General features: G+C 36.9%; 2 protein-coding genes across 9 annotated transcripts in view; one reads left to right on the forward strand and one right to left on the reverse strand.

Moving 5' to 3' along the window:
- Positions 1 to 6,820, forward strand: part of si:dkey-178k16.1 (band 4.1-like protein 1) — an 82,163-nt gene extending 75,343 nt beyond the window's left edge. For all 4 annotated transcript variants that reach the window (XM_047378923.1, XM_047378931.1, XM_047378939.1 and 1 more), the window contains 4 exons: positions 3,164 to 3,253; positions 3,382 to 3,462; positions 4,123 to 4,239; positions 4,316 to 6,820. In XM_047378923.1, the coding sequence (XP_047234879.1) occupies positions 3,164 to 3,253; positions 3,382 to 3,462; positions 4,123 to 4,239 (288 nt within the window). In that variant the 3' untranslated portion in view covers positions 4,316 to 6,820. The remainder of the gene's footprint in view (positions 1 to 3,163; positions 3,254 to 3,381; positions 3,463 to 4,122; positions 4,240 to 4,315) is intronic.
- A 361-nt stretch (positions 6,821 to 7,181) lies between these two features.
- The window catches only part of cntn3a.1 (contactin 3a, tandem duplicate 1), a 137,853-nt gene continuing 130,740 nt past the window's right edge, over positions 7,182 to 14,294 (reverse strand). For 4 of the 5 annotated variants that reach the window (XM_047378909.1, XM_047378900.1, XM_047378891.1 and 1 more), the window contains 3 exons: positions 13,131 to 13,243; positions 10,199 to 10,367; positions 7,182 to 9,500 (listed from right to left, as the gene is read on the reverse strand). In XM_047378909.1, coding sequence (XP_047234865.1) covers positions 9,409 to 9,500; positions 10,199 to 10,367; positions 13,131 to 13,243 — 374 coding nt within the window. In that variant the 3' untranslated portion in view covers positions 7,182 to 9,408. Of the gene's footprint in view, positions 9,501 to 10,198; positions 10,368 to 13,130; positions 13,244 to 14,294 lie in introns of those variants that run through there. The other variant, XR_007040260.1, reaches the window with a different exon arrangement.

Consider the following 14,294-nt stretch of genomic DNA (forward strand, 5'->3'; position numbering starts at 1 on the left):
TAGCGCCTAGCCAGGACTGCAGGAAGGTTTTAAAGTTACAGATCGAGCAATGAGATAATTTTCCAGAGAAGCAGACAAAAGTCCCTTGTTAATTCTGGAGGTGTTGCAGAGGTCCACAGCTCAAGTGGTTCTCTGCCAAGGGGATCTCTGCCTCAGATGAATCTGTAAACACAACAAATCTTACCTTTTATAGTAGAGTGATAAGAAGAAAGCTGCTGTTAAAAGAAAGCCACAAGAAGTCCAATTTTCAGTTTGCCTCAAGCCATGTGGGGAACACAACACACATTTGGAAGAAGTTGTCAAAATGGTGGTGGCAACATCCTGCTGTGGGATGTCTTTCTTCAGCAGGTTCAGGGAAGCTGGTCAGAAGGAAGATGGATAAAGCTAAAAAAAAAAAGGGCAAAGGTTCCCTTTTCAGCAAGACAACGACCCTACACATCCAGCCAGGCCTATAATCGAGTGCTTTTGTTTAAAGCATACCCCTGTGTAATGGCGTAGTCAACGTCCAGACCTAAGTATAATTTAAAATGTAAAGAAAGACTTGGAAATTGAGAGTCACAGATGTATAAATATGCAGAAATATACAGTGGATACGGAAAGTATTCAGACCCCTTTAAATTTGTCACTCTTTGTTTCATTGTAGCCAGCCCTTTGCTAAAATCAAAAAGGTCATTTCTTTCTATCCATCCATCCATCCATCCATCCATAGCATTTTTTTATGGAATATGTCAAAAAGACGCCCTGCGATGGACTGGCGACCAGTCCAGGGTGTATCCTGCCTCTCGCCCATAGATTGCTGGAGATAGGCACCAGCTCCCCCGTGACCCACTATGGAATAAGCGGTAGAAAATGACTGACTGACTGTCAAAAAGACAAACTAAGTTTCAGTCTGAGATTGTTTGGCACAAATGCGTCATTTGCATAACAATTCATACAAAAATGCCTAGAAGGGGCTGACCATGATGTCAAAAGTTGCTGAGAGGTTGAGTAAGATGAGAGCTGAAGACCCTGCTGCAGTTTCAGCTGCCTTCAGGGCTTCTGTTACAGACATCAGAGGTGCCTCAGCGGGTGACCCTTTAATAAAGCCACCCTGATTTAGCTCAAAGATGTTTTTCTGTGAGAATAAACCCTTAAGTCCTGATGGAAACCTACCCTTTCTACGACCTCAGATAGCAATAAAAACAGCTAAGCAAAATTGTTTACATTGTGATCAGGGTTCAGAGTAAGGTTTTTGTGTAGAGTTACCTAAGCTTTTGTGAATGTGGCTGAAAGTGTATCCAAAACTGGCAAAATATTTATCGCATCTACAGTATAAATGCTTCCATACTGTTAGGAGAAATGACCTGAAAGACTTTGATAAGAATTGAGTATAATGAAGATGCACCAGGATAGCTCCATGACAGGAATCCTAAAACTTCACTGAACAAGAAAATATGAAGGGCAAAGCAGACAGGAGGGAACTGCTTTACATTTTACATCAACTTTGAGAAGTACCAATTATGTTATGTGGTTGTACATATTGTCCAAATGTAAAAACTATTCTTGGCTCCCTAAAAAACATCAGCGAGGATGAAGATTTTCATTGACTCTGGTTGTGATGGCCCATTATGTGACAGACAACAGTAGTTTTGTTATACATTTTTGCTATTTATATTAGGGATGGGTACCTTTTACATTTAAACCAATACAGTACCGATGCCCGGTACCAGAGAAACGATATCTGTACTCAACACTACCAATTTTTGGTACTTTTGTGTGTGTTTGTGTGGTAATATATGTTAATTTGTTTAATAATAAAACTTCAAAATTTTCTGTTTAACATATGTATTTCTTAATATATAAACTTTAATGAATATATCAAAACAACATCCAGCTGTTTGTATTGTAACATATCAGTTGTTTCAAATATTTCATCTCTCACGTTGCTGACTGCAAACGACGAGTCGCTAACGGATACAGGCGCGCTGACGGTGCCGAATGCAGGAGTTGTAGCCGTAGATCTATGACTGACTAAAAATTGTGCGCTCTTCATCCTTGAGAAAAGGCTTGTGCTTAACCAGTGCTTGTGCTTCCTCAGGTTAGAAGTATTCCCGCCGCCAACCTTGCACTTTGCATCACAAATATTGCAGCAAGCATAATTTGCATTGCATTTTGAAAAATGGAGCCATACTTTCGAGCGCTTTGTAACAGCCATGTTTTGTTGAATGTAGCAGCGGCTACTGACGTCATTGATGAAGAAAGTAATAATTGGCTGTACAAAAAATTTGTACTGTCTTCATTTTTCTTTACAACTCAACCTTTACTGTATACCCAAACATCTTGAAATCACTGGTGTGTTTGGGGAGATTGTTATAATTTAAAGGACTTATAATTTAAAGGACATTCCTCTTGTGAAAAAGGCAACATGACCTCTTTATATCTTTAGAGGTATTCTAAATGATGCAGAATCCCTAGTGTAAATAAATAGGCCAACCACCATAGCATGAGAAGCCTTTCCTGATACTTGAGGCACGATACCTTACAGTGTATGGCTTGAATTCAGCATTTAGACTTTCTTTAAACATATTGGCTGGGTCTTTGCTATTTTAGCGATTCTTTGATGCATTTGAATTGTATTGTTTCCACATCTTTCTGGTTTTGGTTTCAATATTCAAACATTTGAGAGCAGTTACATATATGTTTCAAAGTACTCTGGTCTTCTGAGCAATGTTTGTACTTTCCCCTTTACTCAGATTTTCAGAGAGGAATGCACTATAATAAACATGCATATTTGTTACCTTTGTCCTTTAAATATGGGCCACCTGAATGAATGACCTCATTGATTGAACTCCACTCTATTATTTCTAATACACTTCTTTGAATTAAAGTTTCAATTACACAGAATCAGCATTATTGGTTTTCTGATACTCTACTCACCTACTAGTAAATAGTTTGCAATGAAAAAGAATGATTTCTACCAAATGATGTGGTTTGCAATATTGGACTTCTTTTATTTTGAACACAGTAGACTTAGCTGCAGAGAAATGGCTCAGGAGGATAATGTCCCTTTCCCTGGGAAGTAGCTAGAAGACGTGATAGAAATTTTAATAGTATTGTCTTCACTATCTAGTAATTTATGCTTGGCTATGTTTGCCTAATACCTACAGCTGTTCTGCTTTATCAGGTGCACAGAGGCGGTTTTGGAAGAGAGTCGTCTGGCTCGCCTATCCTTGTCACTGAAAATGTTACGTCAGCAACCACTCACATCTCAAAGGTACATTGGCAGAAAAAACCCAACTTAAAAAGCACATGCAATAGTCTCGCATTTGCTGTAAAACTTTTATCTGTTGCTCTTCTCTCACAAATGCGAGAGCCACTGAGCCTCCCCACTGTGTGTTGCAGACAGTGAAAGGCGGATACTCCGAGACGAGGATTGAGAAGAGGATTATAATCACTGGAGATGATGACGTAGACCAAGAGCAGGTGAGACATGGAAAAAAATGAGCTGGAAAAAGATGAAATGAAACAAGACCCGTGATCCATGATTATGCTTGACTTTGTGGTAATTAGAGAAACACATGTAAAATAGGCCAGTTTATTGATTATTTAGGAAAAATCCTCTGAAAGTGAATGAAATGTTACATAGTTTTTAATCATGTCCTAAACTAAAAAGCATTAAAAATGCGTTATTTAGTAGAATTTGTAAGAATAAATGTTGAATAAAAATGTATTAACACTTTATTTTAGGGAATACAAAATGAACCATTAATTAGCTGCGAATTAATGTGCAGATTAACTGTTCAATTATTGGTCAAATATTAATTGCTTTTGATAATTTACTTAATTCTACACTAAATTAATAGTGATTAATTATAGTCTTATAGTAAGTAAAGAGGATGTTGCATAACAGATCTGAATGAGCTTTGATCAATATGTGGCTGCAGTAAGTAACACGTGTTTAATAATGACTCATTAGTTAGTATGTCGCTGTTAATATATATACAGGATATATATATATATATATATATATATATATATATGACAGTTGAGTGTTTCCTTTAAATGCATTTTAGTCTGAAGTTTTAATAATATGCTTTTACGATTTATTACACATAAAGCACAAACCTTACTCTGTCCTTGTAGGCTCTGGCTATTGCAATACAGGAAGCCAAACAACAGCATCCAGACATGCAGGTGACCAAGGCGGTTGTCATTAGGGAAACTGAACCATCCACTGAAGATCGACATGTCACGTCATAGGTACAGCCGCTGTCTTGTCTATGAATGATGCCACTGTCTTGAAAGGTTAAATAATTGGTGCTCTTCTCATCCTTAGTCCCATTTTACTGAATCAAGAGTGCCCCCATGTGGACCAGAGGTGTCAGTACCTGACCTGAAGCCGCCGCCTGCCACCCCTACTAAAAAGATGACTGTCAGCGGGGCCTGGACAGGCTCGCTTTTACAATGGTGAAATGTACTTTTAAAATTTAGATTTCCATTTATGCTTTTCTCTCATTTTGATCAAAAAATCAAAAGAGCCATTCACAGTGAAGCTGCAAAAATATAATTCACGCTCTTCGGATAGTAATAAAAAACAAAACAAAAAACAAGAAGACACCAAAACTTGATGAACAATTAAAGTCATAATACAACCAAACTCCCTGCAAAACCTCTCAGGGCCTTAATTCAACATGCATGGTTGAGTATTCCTTAAAGGAAATTATTGTTAGAGTTTCTGTTAAAGGAATCACTGTGGAATAACCTGAGCTCATATTTCATGAGGGTAGAAGGAAATTTGGGAATGTTATTTTAATTACAATAACATTAATAATTAATTTAGGAATATAAATGTGTCTGAAAACATAAAAAAGGCAACAGCTGGAAATCTTGTTTACAAATTGTTGATTAGTAGAATAGTTAATAACTTGTAGCTCCACACAGTGAAGAGTCTTGGAAAGAAGGTTTCAGATGAAGCAAAAGGATATCCTGCGAAGCCGTCACCTTAAAGGAGGAAATGACCTCTCGTCCTGGATGATGTTTATCATCATTCACTGATCAGAGAAGATTATTGTCATCTCTGTCTGATCACCTTATGTCCCTCTGTCTTTTTCAAATGTAACTTATTTTCCATGTGCTTTTGACTTGATGTGTGGGTGGCAAGTATGCAAGGATACACATACACAGTGTACCTGTTGGATTCATTCAGAACAGTGTGAAGCAATGATGCCCTAGATTGAGCCCAAGTGTCTCTCCTCCCCCTGCCTTTAGATAAGCTTTCAGTCCAGCTGGATGTAACAACACTTTGGCTGTTTTGTGTGTTAAATGCATAGAGTAGACTCACAACCCAGCTGCATCGGTAAAAGTAGTACTTGAGATAATGTTTGCATGATATAATTTCTTGCATTACTGGATTGTAATAAGACTAAAATGGATGTTGACTCAAAAGGAGTATTAAGATGGAAGCAAACTGACAGGTTATAAAGATTAAGGCTAAAATCTTCACAATAATATTGTAAGGGGGACCAAGCTTCCTGGGAAGGAACCAGAAAATGTGTTCCATTCTGTACTGGAAAACCCAACGACAGCACATTATTGTGGTTGAGTCTTTTCATTTTTAATCCACTTGCATCTCATTTTTATGGTGCTGTACAAAATATCTGAACATATCAGTTCACTTTTTAATTTCAATCTCAAGGAACGTTAAAGAGGTTGTGCAGGCCCTCGTTTTGGTGTACTAATTAATTTTCGTTTTATTATTGATTTGCAACTGCCTTGTTCTTCTTCCAAACTATTTTGCTTAGATGGTATGATAAATCAGAACTCTTCTGACATGTCATGTAAAGTATGTCATCATAAATAGAACAAACTGTAGAAGAAACACCGCTGAACTTTTAGTTGTGTGAGATTTAGTAGGTGAATGTTAGATGAATGCCACAGACGTGTAACGTGCCAATTCAAATAGCAGTGAAATTGTACAAATGCTGGTTTTGTATTGAAAAGACACTTTTTATAAAAAAGCTCCTTTTAATTGCAGAAGTGCCAGAGAGTCAGATACATAAACTTGGCATGACAAGGTTTCCCTTTAATTATGCTGTCTTTAACATGTGAAAAATAAATAATAAACAATTGCTGCCTGTTTGCCAAACTGGTATTTTATATATTAATCGAATTCATGCATCATAAATAAATATAGTCAGTAAAATAAAAATAAGACAATGCAACACATTGTCATGTCAGGTTTATGAACAATAATTTTTGATTTCAAACACTAAACTTTACAATGTTCACATGTGTGGTGTAACTTCTGCTTTGTGTCAAGTTTTCGTTCCACATTTTTTAAAAGTGACGGATAAAAAAAACAAAAACATGATATAGCAGTGTCTGGCTGGTGGATTGAAGGAAGAAAATGCATTCCTCATGCTGTTCTTTTGCTGCTGTTTGGTGGATTGTAGAAGATGTGAAGTACAGTAGCTAATGGTCATGGGCAGGATGTGCACTAGGGGACCCCAGTTACCTAAAAGAATTGAGCTTTGCATCAACACCAAACGAACCCAGCTGAAAACTTCTCACCATGCTCCATTAGTGTTCAGAGTTATTCAGATCCTGCTTGAATCAGCCTGTTGGGACAAACTTACCAGATTTGTGGAAGTGTGACTACCAAGGAAGACACTCGGCCTGGACATCTTGGGAAAGTTTTGTCTGATGACCTGTGGTTGATCCAGAATCCTCTCTGAGTCTGCTCCATCTCCTCTGCTCTGCTGCTCTCCATTGCTTGGTGCTGTGTCTTTGCTGTACATTGTGCTTCATCCAAAAAACAAATAAAGACTGAAAGAAAGCTAAAGATGAGTCCTGTGTATCGTGTGTTTGTCATAGCAACTATTTCCGTTATACGGTAGTTTTAAAATAGAATACAAAAAAGTGAATTTTCTATATTTTTATTTAAAGGGCCATTTAAATGGAATCTCCTAAGAAAGTAATCAGTTTGTCATTTCAAGGTATAGGTAACCAAATAGTTAATCCATACCTTAATGTTGTTTTAAATCTACTGATCAAGATGATCTTTTATCAGAGGAATCAGAGGAAAAACTGCTGTTTTGTTATGTTATTTAAAACAGACGTTTGGTCACACACAATGGCACCAAGTGCTAAACTAAAGTCAAAAATGTATGAAGAGGATAAAATGCGCATTCAGACTACACTTATGTATTTGTCGAAATATACAGAATGTTGATTTTTAATGGGAAAGATGACCACAGCATGGTGTGATGTGAGCACTTTTAAAAGAGACAGACTTTCTGTGTTGGACTCACAGCTACAGCAAATAAATGTCATCTCATCCAGACCTGAGGTACATGTGGATCCTTTTCAAGACACAAAAACAACTGCTGTTGACTGACATTGGGAAACTTAAAGGTAAACATTGATAATTTACAAAAGAACAGTTTAACAAAGTTTAACATTTCAAATGCTATTTTTCTGTTTAATTTTTTCTGTTTCCAATTTAATCAGAGGCAGAAGAACAGAGGAATTTAATTTACAAAAGACTTGGAATTAACATTTTTTACCAACTCATACAGTGCCAGACAAAAACATTCATAAGCCTTTTAAGCATATTTAAGTTACAACTAAACACTTTTACGTATTTTAATGGGATTTTGTGTGATAGACCAACACATACATTTTGATCTGGTCTGGTCAGAGAATTGTCTTTCACATGTTTGCTGTTCCCTCCAACATGGCTTGTAGCACACTTTGAACAGGACTTCTAATAGTTTTCCTTTAACAATGCCTTTGTTCTTGTCACTTATTCATAAGGGCCAGACTTGTAGAGTGAATTACTATTAGCTGTCCTGTCAACAGATTGTCCCACCTGAGCTATGGATTTGTGCAGCTTGTGCAGCGTTATTTTCCGTCCACTTCGCAAATATGCACTACTTTGTGTTGGTCTCACTCAAAATCTCAATTAAATCCAGAGAAGTTGGTTGTAACTTGACGAAATATGGAAAAAGCACAATGGGAGCTAAATGGTTTGCTTTAAACCCAAAAACAAAGCAACTTTTAAGATGACAAATGCCATTTTTATGCTAATGTAATATTTCAAAGGCAAGAAGTTCAAATGTAAGAAGTGATAGAAACAGGTCTAAAAAGCTTTCCCCAAAACTGCATGAGCTAGATGAAAGGCAACACTTTAATTCAAAGGACATTTGGCCCGGTGTTACACTGAGGACAGAAATGAAGAAAATGGCATTATCTTTATTAAAAGCGGATGGATCCTTTCAAACCATCCTCAGCAAGACACACATACACTGACCAACTGACCTGGTTTTGATATAAACTATGCTAGAAAAGTCAGAAATCAGTACCCCCTACAATGCTCATCAGGACAGAACAATGACAAAAAGCATTTAACTTTCCGAGTTCAAAACATTCATGGATATGATTTAGAGCTAAAATACAAGGTGCATAAACTAAAATATAAAATAAGTTAAATTAGTCCTGAATGATAAATTGGATGGTAATCATAAGACTTAAGGCTCATTTGGGACCTGAGGTTTCCATACATGTTTGCCGTGGTTATACACTGATGATGGATTATGGAGCAAGGTGAGACATTTATCATTAACATAATTCAGCTGCTTGAGATAGAAATTAAACAGGTGGGTACAGGTTGCCTTTTCCCATGATACAAGCAGGTGGAGCTGCACTGTGTCAGTCACATACCTTTGGTTCCAGTCAGTTTTATGGCAACTTGTAAAGTGAAGAATTGAAGCAGGACAGTATAGAAAGGTCCAAAATTCTGTTTTGTCTTAAAGCAATGAGGCTAATCCCCCATTTTTATTCCATTTGATTGGATACTAAATTATTATTTCTTAGGCATGGTTTTTTCACAAGAGAAATGCTTCTCATCTTTAATCAAGCTCAAGTAAATCTTCACTTAGATAAACAAGTAAGCAATCTAGGTCCACTCCACTCTCGGTTATGTTTTAATCCACTTCCTGAAGAAAAAGCTCAGTAGTAAACACAGCGAACAACTTTTCTTTTTTTTTTAAACAACCCGCACAGTTCCAACCCGCACAGGAAAACATGTACATGTCCTAATTTATCCTCCAAGGTGAAAAACATATGGGAATATCCACTAGTTAGAAAGTAGATGAGTAAAACACATCTTCAAAAAGGCTGGAGTCAGTCGAGTCGAGGTGTCCTTTTCAGTTTCATAGCAAATTTTGAAAGCGGCACTTCCTTTCAGTAACCACTTTTGTAATGTGAAGAAGAGGAATCTTCCTCACAAAAGAGACCTTTGTGGGGCAGAGAGGAGAGACGTGGTAGGGCAGAGAACGGAGCAGGAGGAAACGAGGCAGTAGGCCATGTATTGTCTCTGACCTGCTGTCTCTCCACTCTAAATAAGAAGCCATAGTTTCTGGATGTTTGTCATAGTAGCATTCTGCCTGTGAGAATTACAGCTGCATGGCTGACCACTGAAAATCCCAAGGACCCTGGGGCTGCTCCCATGGCTATTGAACCTGGAATACATACATCAGATCAGAATAGAACAAAATCCTAGGTTTGTTTATGTAATATATATATATATACATATATTTATAAAGTAGTTCTGATATATTTAGAAAACAAAAATCTAATCAAGGTATATTCTGGACAATTATAGCAACTGTTTGGTGTGAGTACACCTATGTATCAATAGATGGCAGTAGCACAACAAGCGCTGTACACAACTGAATCAAGAGCAGCAAGAGACATACATCAAAAGGAAACATCCACTTTCAAACAACCAACTCCTTTCAGTTTTAAGTGCACGATGGAGACCAGTTTGTTGCTTGTTTATGTATATATAGTATCTTTTCTGGTTTTATCAGCTACTGAGAGAGAACATTTTTTTCATAAAAAACAAAACAATTTAACAACTTTTACTGTTAAAATTGACTCCTAGAGGAGCGAGCAATAATTTCTCAATTAAATGCAACTGTGGGATGTGTTGCATTTGGAGGGTCTGAGTGCACTTTCACACTCATAGACTTGAAATAAAGTCACAGCCTTCATCTGCAAAATCTGAGAAACATCAGAAGCTATAAAGCTACAGATGAGACCAAATAAAATAGAAAATCCCTAGAAAACAAAGTATGACTATGCTCATTTGTGTTAAAATATTTACTATACAATAAACATGGATTTTAAGGGGATTTGTTTGTCATCGCTTTCCCACCTTCAATTTTGGGGATGGTAATCTGACGGCTGCTGATGCCCTCCCCTCCCTCGCTGAAAGGTTTAATCTGGATCACATAATCTTGGTTGGTTGGCAGGGTCAACTCCAAGGAGGTGTTGTTGGTCTCCACCACGTTAGGGTTGCTGTGTTTGTCCTGGCTATACATCACCTACAGGAAACAGAGTTTAAATATAGGTGTCATGGTATAAAGTCACTCCAGGCACTTAGCATCAAAAAGGGATTTTTATAATGTCTAATAAACAAACTGTCGATATCTTTGCATTGGTCTGTTTGGTAAGGCTAAGATGCAGTCATAAAGATTTATTAATCCTGGCATTTTAGTTACAGCTTGTGCAACGGCTGCTGTTTTAGTTTTACTGTCCACTGACCTCAGCTTACTTTAGAGTTACATTTTAATGTGGTAAAAACTGTGCATCATCATACAGATACAACTTGCTGCAGTAAAACATTGTTGCCCTTGATCATAAACAAGCTTTGAAAGAAAAGGTTCTATAACAGGCATTATATGGCCAGCTGACTTTGACTGGACTGTATGATAATCAAGATCAAACTGGACTGTATTAAAGTTGGATTGTATTGAAAAGAAATTTCATTTCAATTCAGTTCCGTTTTATTTATATAGCGCCAATTCACAACATATGTCGTCTCAAGGCACGTGAGATGTAATGAATTTGACGTGTAATTTCAGGTCAAATTCATTGACCTGAAATTAATTTGGACCCAATTGGATTTTAGATACCTTGTTGTAATTTGGTGCTATACAAATTGTACTGAAAGAAATGAAACACCTGTGATACACAAAGATAGGCAGGCTCCGCATCCAGTCATCCACTCTGTGATTGTCTAGATGGTCCATCCATTTTAAAATTACTTCTAATTTCCAGATTATTTTGAGCAGTGTAAGAGGTTTTTGCAGTTTTATTTAAATAAACTATCAATCTGCTGGGGATGTTAAGCAATTTTCTTTTAGGATACACTGAATATACAACTTGAACATGTAATACACATGCAATGCAAACTGTGCAATCTTATGTAATGAATAAAAATCTTGCAAACAGCCTGAACAGAGTTCTTAGGGGGCCTTTTAAAGTCAGTGTCTTTGGATTTTGACAGTGCTTCTGTACAAAGTTTCCTTTATGATTGGAGAGGGAAAAGAAGTTTTAGTTATTTGGTCACTGTCTTGCAAACTAAATCTCATCACGTATTTGTCTCAGGAGTAAGGATTAAAATGTGTCTTTAGATGCATCACAATACAAATACGGACAATTGTGAATTGATTAATGAAGGTAATTGCTCTATTACCTTTAACTTTAATACTATAATACTATAATACTATAGATGCCTAAAGTGTACCACCTGAAGTCAGTCTCATGGTAATATTTCATGTTGGACCCAGGAAGTTTGTATGAATTACAAAGAGTATTTTAGGAATGTATATCTGATCAAATTTACAGATAAAGTTTCTATTTGTCAGATTTTAATTTTGTTAGTGTTGGCCTCCATAGTCTGCCTTCTGATTGCCCAACTTCCTGTTTACGTTGTAAAGCCTTAAGCTTTGTTCATGTCTGGTGATCATGCTTCCTGTCATTTTCAGTTGTATTTTGTTCATTTCCCTGTAAATTCATTTTTTTAGTTTTCCCTGGTGCATGCCGCCTCATGTAATAAGTGTTCGCTGTGGATTTTTGCTTTTCTTTCAGATTCCCGGCTTTGCAACAAATCACTTGCCTCCTTTCTTTTAACTCAGTATTAAAGTGCATCATTGGACCATTTTAGAGGTGACCATTCCAACAATATTACATCTTACACAGTTAAGCAAAGTGAAATATTAAAATGTCAAAGTGTTTATCAGACATAGTAAATGATTGTTATAGGTGCCTTTGGAAAGTGCAAGACATTTTCCTTTTATATTCAATGTCTCCAAAATAAAAATGTTCATGTTTCAATTTGAAAACAAAATACATTATCTTTAGAGTAGTTAAAATTTTGTATTGGACATCACTGTTTTACAGTTTGAAACTGAGTATAAATCCTATTAGTCATATTTTCTGGTTTTTCATTTATAATGAACTACTTTTGAGTCTTGTTTTTCCAGCTCTTGACCCTATGTCTTAGTCTTATCCATCCCTGCCTGTTCTGGCCTCATGCCAACCCTAGCCTCCCGCTGCTGCTCCACATGTCTGCCTTTTCTAACCCAAACTCTGGTCTCTGTGGTTGTTCACCAGACTTTATGCTGCCAGTAATCATTCTGAAATGTTCTTCCCTTGTTTTACTAAAGATTCAAAGCTGTAATGTCTGTGCTTAGCCTGTGCAGGGCTGATCTTTTGTGCATAGCCTTTTTTTCTGGTAAAGTTCAGACCTTGTCTCTTGAAATGCCACTTTGAGTCCCTTGAGGTTACCTGCTTTTGAGTTAGAAATCACTGTGATGGTATTTAGGCATTTTCAGGTCAGCTAAAGGTCTCTTTAACATTACTTCAATGTTCTTGAAAATGTATGGAGAAAACACAGGGCCAAAAATTAATATTGTATACTACTCGCCTACAGGGTCATGTAGAGCCTTTGGACAGCAAAAAATACCTTATATGAAGAGTAATTCATTGACAGTAACAGCCATTCAAACTATTCATAATGCCACCAAACTACAAAACATTCCCTATTCCATTAAATCAAGCCACATAACACAATTATATGGTAATTTTCTGGTTATGTTGTTTACCAGCTGATGTAAATGACACTCAGGGTGCTTATAGGTTGATAGCTGGGTATGCAACTCCACAGTACACTAATAGTCTTAAATATTATGTAAATGTAGGTAGAGTATAGGTCTATATAAGGCTATGCACTCTTCAACTTTACTATGATTCCTCCTAGGCCCAGCCTCTTTAAAGCAAATGTGAAACTCTCCACTCTTTACCTTATATCCTGTGACTTCAGACTCGTTCTCCAGGGCGTAGACCTGGTCCCACTTCAGAATGACTTTAGAGTTAGATGTGTTCCACATGATTTTTACTGGGGCTTGACTGGGAGCTGGAGTAGCAAAACAGGGTGTGACATGTGTTGGAGAAGAAAAGCAACAGGTGGTTGAATCAATAAATAACCCAGAACCATATGAGCTTGAAGGAAATATCCCATTAACATTTAGTCAAAACTCTGTTAGTAGTGACCGCTATTCTTGACTGCTGAGGGGGGATGGATGGAACATTTGCAATCATTCAACATCAGATAAACCTAAATAAGTTTAAATGTCCTGTCTGAAAGTATTATGTTCTGAGCCACTAAGTTTTGAAGAGCATGCATAAAGATTTATATTAGTCTTATCAAACCTGCATACATGCTTATGATGCAATAATATACATTGCAGAGGCCATAAAGCATGTTTATGGTGCACTGAGGTTACAAGAAAAAGAGGAAAAACAGATCCATCATTTTGCCAGATTGATTTCCACGACATAGCACGTTGTTTGAGAGTAAATCAAACAAATATTTACATATAAATCTGTCCATATGGCAAAATATTTATAATAATGACTATAGATATTTTGAGGGTGAGAAATCCTTCATTATGGGTTTCAGCTACAGTTCACCTATCATGGATAATAATTTCAATATCAATTTATGTCTTTAATTATTTATTTGAGCCACCCTTTTTCTTTGGTGTGATAATTATATACCAAACAAATTCAATAGACTTTAAATGATGATATTTATGTATTATATCTGTTTTTCTGTTCAACAGAGGGTCAGAATTATACATACAGACTCCAATGTTATAATTCAGGCTGGATATTTGACCAGTCTCAGAAGAATTGATTACGTTCCTGGCACAGACTTGCTTAGTCTACAAAGCTTTAATATACAGGGGTTGGACAATGAAACTGAAACACCTGGTTTTAGACCACTATAATTTATTAGTATGGTGTAGGGCCTCCTTTTGCGGCCAATACAGCGTCAATTCGTCTTGGGAATGACATATACAAGTCCTGCACAGTGGTCAGAGGGATTTTAAGCCATTCTTCTTGCAGGATAGTGGCCAGGTCACTACGTGATACTGGTGGAGGAAAACGTTTCCTGACTCGCT

This window comes from Girardinichthys multiradiatus, chromosome 1 (assembly GCF_021462225.1).
Source record: "Girardinichthys multiradiatus isolate DD_20200921_A chromosome 1, DD_fGirMul_XY1, whole genome shotgun sequence".
NCBI classification, from domain to species: domain Eukaryota; kingdom Metazoa; phylum Chordata; class Actinopteri; order Cyprinodontiformes; family Goodeidae; genus Girardinichthys; species Girardinichthys multiradiatus.